This window comes from Vicugna pacos, chromosome 5 (genome assembly GCF_048564905.1).
Source record: "Vicugna pacos chromosome 5, VicPac4, whole genome shotgun sequence".
Classification (NCBI taxonomy): Eukaryota; Metazoa; Chordata; class Mammalia; order Artiodactyla; family Camelidae; genus Vicugna; species Vicugna pacos.
Window position 1 is genome coordinate 72,577,936 of NC_132991.1, and position 9,450 is coordinate 72,587,385.

General features: G+C 36.0%; 1 protein-coding gene across 2 annotated transcripts in view; it reads right to left on the bottom strand.

Annotated features, from left to right (window-relative positions):
- HSPE1 (heat shock protein family E (Hsp10) member 1) overlaps positions 1-9,450 on the bottom strand; it is a 29,375-nt gene that overhangs the window by 19,409 nt on the left and 516 nt on the right. Inside the window, exons 2-4 of one of the 2 annotated variants that reach the window (XM_015249300.3) lie at positions 8,932-9,096; positions 7,867-7,956; positions 7,615-7,787 (exon numbers count right to left, since the gene is read on the bottom strand). In XM_015249300.3, coding sequence (XP_015104786.1) covers positions 7,737-7,787; positions 7,867-7,956; positions 8,932-9,096 — 306 coding nt within the window. In that variant the 3' untranslated portion in view covers positions 7,615-7,736. Of the gene's footprint in view, positions 1-7,614; positions 7,788-7,866; positions 7,957-8,931; positions 9,097-9,450 lie in introns of those variants that run through there. The other variant, XM_015249301.3, reaches the window with a different exon arrangement.

Sequence of the window (9,450 nt, forward strand, 5' to 3'; positions counted from 1 at the left end):
GTTCTTGTGCCTGTTGACTGTAAGACTTTGAACAATCTATCAAATAAAAGGATTTTTTTTTAAATGAAAATAGTGCATGGCATTTCCTTCCTTCTCACAGAGTATGAAAGCGAATATAAAGGTAAATATTTCTGGAATCTCTTAAAGTTTTGGCAGAAAATACTTTGTAAACCCAAAGTATCATAAATAATTTCAAAAATGTGCATCCAGTATGAAAATCTCTTTGGGGACTTTTAAAATCCAAGTAAAATAGTGAATGCCCATTGTGTGTAAGACACTGAGCAAGTGCTGAGAGACATGACTAAGATGTATAATCTCCTTTCCTTTAAAAGCTTAAAAATAAATGGGAAAGGAAGATATATGGATTACTACACTACAAAACAAAATGTCTTAAGTATTAAGCAGCCCCTGTTGGTTGCCTACTTGCCATTCGTTCCCCTTCACACATGTTCTTTGCAAAAAGACTTCGCTCTTGCTCAGTATTCCTCTCTCCCTATATGACTATGGGAAGGTAAAACCATTTCTAACTGAGGTTAAATCCTTATTGGCCTAAGCCAACATTTAAAGGATGGGCATGTGACTCCATTTTAATCTAAAGAGATAAGAAAAGACACCTGGAGCATTTGGGGGAAAGGTTTTCTTGCTCTTGAGGAAATACTAATAGAGATAGCCTCTTTTTTCTGCCAGTGAACCTTGTCAAGTCTGAAGCTGCATCAACCATCTTGACTTGAAAGAAGGCAGCCTAAGAACAAAGCTGACACACTGAATGATGCATAAAGTAGTTGAAATGTGCCTTAAAGTAGCATTTATCTGAGATGCAGGAGATTTCATTCCTCCAAGTAAAGTTGAAGCAGCAGTGAAGTTTGGAGATGTACGTTCATAGCTGAAAAAATTAGTTACACTGTATGTGTGGTTATATACGTTTTCAAGACATTATTTGAAAATTAACTTTTTATGAAACTTGTTATGGACAATTTTTTTGGATTTACAAAGTTCAAACTAAGACAACTTTGACTACAAATAAGTGAGATACTGAACTCCCACGGCACTTCATTCTCCTCTCTGGAATTCTAGAATATTTGACCAGTTGGTGATTGTGGTAGCCAGCTGCCAGGATGTCCCCAGTGATCATTATCTCCTGGGATTTACATCTTTGTGTGGTTCTCTCTCACATTGAATAGGGTTGATCTGTTTAACCAACAGAACACTGTGAAAATGATGTCGTGTGACTCTTGTCATAAAAGACATTGTGGTTCTGCTTTACCCTCTTAGCTTACCTGCCCTGGGTGAGAAAGCTGTCATGTGTGAGGACCCTCAAGCAGCCTGTAAGGGATCTGCATCATGGGGAACTGAAGCTCACACCAAGCAAGCATCGCCCTCCCAGCGTAAGTGTCCATCTTGCAAGTAAAATCTCCAGCTCCAGTCAAACCTCTGGATGATGGCAGCCTCACAAAAGACCCCAAACTAGGATCACCCGAATGAGCTGCCCCCAGATTTCTGAACTACATATACTGTGTGAGACGCTTATTGTTGTTTTAAGCCACTAAGTTTGGGATGATTTGTTATGCAGCAATGGATAACTAATACAGCAATTCCTGAATTTTCAGGAAGGAAAGAGGTGATCAGAAGAGATAAATCACAACAGACTATTATGGTTTCCTTGTTCAATAGAATACCTAGTGTCTCTCATTAACTTAGCAGCATTCTCGACTTTTATTTTCTTGATGACACTAATCTCTAAAATTATGCTATTTTTTTAGGGGAGAGGGTAATTAGGTTTATTTCTTTACTTATTTTTTAAGTGGAGGGACTGGGAATTGAACCCATGACCTTGTGCATGCTAGGCAGGCACTCTGCCTCTGAGTTATCCCCTCCTCCTGTCTAAAATTATGCTGTTAATTTAGTTGTTTACTTCTGCCTCCTCCATTTATTCATCCCTTATCTCCAGGGCCTAAGGCAGTGCCTGACACATGTTAAAAAAAAATGAATGGCATAAAAATACTATAACAAACTGGCCTTTTAAAGTGACAAGCCAGATAAGTATCCACTACTGTTTCTTCCAAGTCAAGTCTCCAGGCTAACTAAGACCAAAAGAGCATTTTGTAAGAGTTAGGCTAAATTTTTTTTAACATTTTTTTATTGAGTTATAGTCATTTTACAATGTTGTATCAAATTTCAGTGTAGAGCACAATTTTTGTTATACATGAACATACATGTATTCATTATCACTTTTTTTTCTCTGTGAGCTACCAGAAATCTTGTATATATTTCCCTGTGCTATACAGTATAATCTTGTTTAACTGTTCTACATTTTGAAATCCCAGTCTGTCCCTTCCCACCCTCCGCCCCCTTGGCAACCACAAGTTTGTATTCTATGTCTGTAAGTCTGTTTCTGTTTTATATTTATGATTTTTCTTTTTTTAGATTCCACATATGAACGATCTCATATGTTATTTTTCTTTCTCTTTCTGGCTTACTTCATTTAGAATGACATTCTCCAGGAACATCCATGTTGCTGCAAATGGCGTTATGTTGTTGGTTTTTATGTCTGAATAGTATTCCATTGTATAAATATACCACCTCTTCTTTATCCAGTCATCTGTTGATGGACATTTAGGCTGTTTCCATGTCTTGGCTATTGTAAATAGTGCTGCTTATGAACACTGGGGTGCAGGTGTCATTTTGAAGTAGGGTTCTTTCTGGATATTTGCCCAGGAGCGGGATTCCTGGGTCATATGGTAAGTCTATTCCTAGTCTTTTGAGGAATCTCCACACTGTTGTCCACAGTGGCTGCACCAAACTGCATTCCCACCATAGTGTAGGAGGGTTCCCTTTACTCCACAGCCTCTCCAGCATTTGTCGTTTGTGGACTTTTGAATGATGGCCATTCTGACTGGTGGCAGGTGATACCTCATTGTAGTTTTGATTTGCATTTCTCTGATAATTAGTGATATTGAGCATTTTTTCATGTGCCTATTGATCATTTGTATTTCTTCCTTGGAGAATTGCTGTTTAGGTCTTTTGCCCATTTTTGGATTGGTTTGTTTGTTTTTTTCTTATTAAGTTGTATGAGCTGCGTACATATTCTGAAGATCAAGAAGTTAGCCTAAATTTTAACACATCTTAAAGAGCTACACTTAATCTGTAAAAAGGAAGAGGGGTTGGATCCATTCCTTGTCTCTTATAACAGGAAAATCTCCAGATAAAGCCAAGATTGGAAAGTAAAAACCCAAACTATGAAAATACCTAAAGAAACCATGAAAGAACCTTAAAGTACTGGAGAAGACCTTTCAGAGTTTGACATAATAACCAGAAGCTATAAAGGGAAACATTTATTTATTCAGTTATACCAAAGTGACTTCTACAAGTTCAAAGCATAAACAAAATCAAAGCCAAAATGATGAACTGGAGGAAAAAGCTTATCACAAAGGACCAATTTCCTGATAAATAAAGATATCACACAAATCATAAAAGGCAAGTCACCCACTAGAAAAATGAGCCAAAGAAATTAACACTCAATAGGAACAGTCAGTTAACAGTAAAGGAAATAGAGATGGCTCTTAAAACACATGAGTTGTTCACCTTCATTCATAATGACAAATTATCAGTTAGGCAAAATAAAAACTGTATAATATCCTGTATTATTGAGCGTGGGAAGAAATCAGCAGTCTTGCATTTGCTGATAGGACTATTAATTGATAAAACTAATACAAATGTGCAACTCGGAGAAATGTGTGTACATATGTGATAAAAGTCCACATACACTTTGACATAGCAGTTATATGCCTAACAATTTATCTTACAGATATACTTGTTCACATGTGCAAAAAATGTATGCAAAATTTTATTTATTGCAGAAGTATTTCTATTAGCATAAGAATAGAATTTAAATATCCATCAATGGGAAACACCTAAGTAAATTTTGGTTTATCCATATAATGAAACATCATACAGCTATAAAGAGAATGAGAAAGCTTTTTTATGTACTTTATAGATTAATTCTAAAAACAAATTGTTAATACAAAAAAAGCCAGGTGCCAAATGGAGTGTATGAAATGTTATTTTATTCTTAAAAGGAAAAAATGTATATTTTATATACATAGAATACATACATATACACACAAATACTTATGTATACATAAAACACCCCTGAAAGGAAGAATATAAACTGCTACACTATTTGCCTCCAGAGATGGAACTGTGTGGCTGGGGCACAGAGATGGGAAGGCCTCTTTCAGTGTATATCCTTTTGAATTTTTCACTACATACATGTTATCTATTTTTAAGTAAAATTAAAGTTTGGGAAGAAAATAACAGACTTCACTAAAAATGTTAGGGACATCTACAGCCCTCCTATTACAGCTAATTCTTAAACTAAGAGGGGTTAGGGTTTGTCAAATGTCACAAAACCAGTATGTAAGCAACATAGGATCCAGATCCTGGGTTTGAGTGGGCTCTCTCATACAGATTGCTTAAGAGTGAAGGAAAACATTTAAATACTCTTTATGTAAATAAATCAAAAGTTCAAAATTCATTTTGGTGTGGGTGCAGGGAAAATGCTGGAGAGCTATCTGGCAGTCCGTACTGAGAAGCTTAAGTGCTCACAGCCAGCTAAGTGTATTGTTGAGAAAGTATGGGGAAGAAATGCCATATAAAACTTAAATATAAAAGTTTATTATTTATGTTGAAAAGTGTGGAATAGAGATCAATGGAACAGACTATAAAATCCAGAAATATGTTTATTTAAAAATTTAATGTATGATAAAAGTGACATCTCAAATTTTGGAGCAGGGGAGTGGTAGTAGGGAAGAATGGATACTCCAATAAAGTTGCAAAAAGATAATCATTGGTTAAAAAACCAAAGTGAGACATATACTATACACTAAAATTATGGATCAATGAATAACTTAAATTTTCAAAAGAATGAAATTTGACTAGCAATAAACAAAAACTGCACATCCAATTAGGAAACAAATGTGACAAGTTCATATCTCTGTTACATAAAACCTCATGATCCATGTTGGTGGGAAAGCAAAATGGCATAGCCACTATGCAAAGCAGTATGGAGGATCCTCAGAAATTTAATAGAACTACCATAGTAGTGGAATTCAGCAATTCCACTTCTGGGTATTTATCTAAAAGAATTGAAATCAGAATCTCAAAGGGATACTGGCACTTTTGTGTAAACTGCAGCACTATTCACAATAGCCAAGATGTGGATGCCTAAACATCCATCTACTGGTTAAAGAAAATGTGGTATACACAATGGAATATCATTCAGCCTTAAAAAGGCAATCCTGCAATATTTGGCAACATGGATGAACCTTGAGGACACTATGCTAAGTGAAATAAACCAATCACAGAAGGTCAAATCCTACATTCCACTTAATGAAGTATCTGAAATAGTCAAACTAGTGGAAGGAGAAGAGTAGAAGGGTGGAGGTCAGGGACTGGAGGAAGGGTACATTGGGAATTGCTAATCAACAGGCATAAAGTTTCAGTTAAGCAAGATGAAAAAGTTCCAGATACCTACTGTACAACACTTATCTATAGTAGATAGAATAGCTCCCTGGTAATTTTTAGTCTCAATTTCCCAAATTTTTTGTGTAGAATAGTGGAAGGCAGACTTGGAAGTCAGACAAACCTAAGTTCAATTCCAACCTATGACTTAAAAGATTATGTGGGCTTGAGCAAGTTATTCTACTTCTCTGTGCATCATTCACCTATAAAGCAAAGAACATCTGCCTCAAAGGATTGCTATGACTACGGTTTAGCAAGATTATATGGTAAGTGTTTAAAACAGTGCCTGGCAAGTGCTCAAAAAATGGTAATGTTATCATGAAAATTCCAGTCAGAATTTTACCTATTTTGTTTTCCTTACTATTTTTCTGTTGAAAAGGTGAATGACAACATGCTTTTCAAAAACATATGGTTCCACACCCCTAAATTCCTCATTTTTGGCCCAAATATCTCATGCCAAAACTCTTGCCCATATTAGGCAAGACTCAATCTAAAATTGTATCTTTAGCAATTCTTCTAGACAAGCATCACAGGACTTCTGTGATACAAAAAACCCTCCCATCCCTCTGACTTACATTGTGGATGGAGTCCTTAAGTTTCAAGTATACCAGGTAATTCCAAGGACAAACCAAGATTCACAAACTGTCATTTTAGATCTCAAAACTCACTTATTTTTTTGGGTTTTGGGAAAACATAATCATGGCCTTTGGACTAGATTCCTAACTGCAATTTACCAGCCACATGGCCTTGAACAAGTTTCCTCATATCTGAGTCAGTTCTCTCACTGGTGAAATAGAGGGAAAATTGTGCTTACAAGGTTATGACGTGCCTGGGCACAGTAGGAAACTGATGACCAACTCTGGATCTGTGAAAATAGAGCTTTTAATCTTTTATCTAAATATAACAAAAACCTTAGTGTACCAAACGGCACTAACATCTAAGTACACATAAATACTACTTTACTGATGGGGACATAACCAAAAATGGAGACTATTATTCCATGCCACTTAAAATTTCATTTAGAGTTCAATTACACAATTTAAATATGGGAAACAACTTTTAAGACATGATCATCAACTAGCTTGTAAGGAACGAAAACTAGGAAATAAATTTTGACTGCCAAGGCAGAAAATAGCTGGTAGCCAAGTAGTCCAGTTTAGGGTTTGGCAATCAACTCTAGCGTAGGACTGTTTACATTCAAATCTTAATTCTCCCTAGCTGCTTTAGCTCAATCAAGCTATTTTATCCAGTTCTGTGATTCAGTTTCCTATATGTTAAATTCAACAAATGTTATACTTGATACCTACTAATTGGCAGACACTTTAGGTACCACCCCCACCCCACAGTGGTTATCACCAAGATTGAAATTACAACTATCAAGTGCTTAGAATTAGCTGACAAAGTAGCAGAGGCCATAAAAGATGAAGTTTTAGCATCTGCAGGTGGACATGTCCAAATCCTGGCTTTGTCACTTCCTACTGAGTATTTCCAGTCATTACTTAACTCCCCTGTGCCTCATCTTCCAGATGGGAATTATAGTACCTGACTCTTATGTTTAAAAATTAAACCAACTGATATATGGAAAAATACCCACAACAGTTGCCAACACCTGGAAAACCCTCCTGAAATGTCAGCTGTAAATACTACCACAGTGCCTAGCTGGCATACAGAAGGCACTCAGCCAATGGGACCTACTATATACTCTGCCTTTGATTTTTTGCTAAGTAGACTAAGTAGTAGTATTGTTTTCAAAACTGGAAATGTTCATTAAGTTTTTCAAAATATAGATTTCATAAATGAAGAACTATACTTAAATGTTTGTTATGTATGAAATTAGAATGTCACTACTTGTCTTTAAGTGTCAATCTGTGGCTTTATATCAGCATCAAGTATATATATAAAAGCTAAACTCAATTTGAAAATTGAAAACCTTGTTTCCCAGAATTCTCTACAGGTTACTTGAAAAAACAAAACAAAAAACCCTAAAAACCATCTTAAATCACTAAATAAAGATTAACCATTCATTTATATATTTTTATTTGGAAATGTTTCTATCAGTACAGTGAAACTAAATTTGAGAGACACTGGATGTCATTAGTTTGGATATCATTAGTTTATTATAAAAGAGAGATGTGGAAATTATTTACATGATGAAAAGATTTCAGAACTTCAGTGGAATGGGCAGCTTCACGTGATGCCATTTCAATAGTGACATTTCAGTCTACATATTTTCCAAGAATGTCACCATCTCTAAATAAGAAATAATCCTGCAAACAGAGAAACCATTAGTTAAGAAAACTAATAGCAAATACTTAACTTCCTCTTAAAATTATGAAATTTACATACCTTGTCATCTAGAACTACTTTGGTGCCTCCATATTCTGGGAGAAGTACTTTATCTCCAACTTTCACACTAACTGGTTGAATCTCTCCACCCTTCAGAAAATAAGGATGTTTATTAGCAAAGACATCTAGTTGATCAAGTATTTACACTTAGCTCTTTAATAAGTGTGCTCACTCAAATCAAATGTTAAAAAAGAACTTGGTGGCCAAGTGATACAATTTATACAATCAAAGTCTTTCACTCAAGACCACCACTATAGAGTTACATTTTGAAATAATGCACACACAGTGGCTTAAAGTAAAACCTGATTTCAGTGTAAAAGTTCAAAGTGCTATACTGGGAAAACTAAACTAGTTTTTAACCGTTAAATAGTAACATAAACTCAACTCTACCGTAGGTACAACGGGCATATTCAACTTCCTTATGAGAAGTTTTCTGGCTCTGGAACATACACTTTTGTGATTCAATTTCCTTTCCTCCAAGGCAGATTTGCAGGGAGGGTAGAAGCAGAGTGCCCAAAGCCTTCCTATTCCTGACTTTAACTCCCTGCTAGAACTTTCTTAGAGACAACTGAAACAATGCAATTAACGTATTTGTCCCGAAGGGCCTATGTGTAATCTAGCTGAAACTTTTATTAAGTCTGAGGTCTAAACAGTAATTGAAGAATGCGTGGAAGCATACTTCAGTTCCTTTCAGAAGTATGCCAACCAAGGCCCAAAGTGGTTAAAGGATTAGGGCAATTTTAGTGTTAGAGGTTAGACCAAGAGTTCAAATTTCCCTTCAATTCTTAAAAAGCCCCCACGGGTTATCTTTAAGCATAATTATTCCTACTGATTTTAATACTCTGCAACTCTCCATCATATAAAATAAGCTATTTCATTTCACAATCATTTTTGCTAGTGTGAGAGTAGATATGAATCCCCAAAGAAATGATCTTTAAGATAACAAGCTATTATAAATGGGAAAAAAAAAGCTATCTAAAAGGCTACTTTTAATAATAACCAAGGTTTTTTACTCTCTCCATTTCACATCACATAAACATTAGTTTCATTTCAGTCGTCCCTTACCTTTCCTTTAGAGCCCGATCCAACAGCTACTACTGTTGCCTGCAATACTTTCCCCTGAGATTTTTCTGGAAGCATAATGCCTCCTTTGGTTACAGTTTCGGCTGCACTCCTTTCAACTAATACGCGGTCAAAGAGGGGGAGAAACTTTCTAAATGCCTGTCCTGCCTGTAGAGAGAAAAATGTTAAACTTGAAACAAAAACAATATATGCTAAACAGACATGTGGCGTTCGAAGATAACGCCAAAATTCATATTACTAAAAGAAAATCCCTTAGAACGTTCAACGCTACATTCCAAGCTTAATTTTCCATTCCCTATGTGTGTTAGGGGTCGTTGTGACTCTTCTGGTCAGTAGCCAGAGTAGCTTTAAGAACAACCTTAGTTCAATCCAAGGTCAAGTACTCTTCTTCCTCGGATTTTCCTAGAAATTGTCAGCAAACACTGTACTCCCTCCGTCTGGAATCATGCTTTTTTCAAGACGACTGCACACCTGCTAAGGCCCTGCGGAACTGCACTTGGG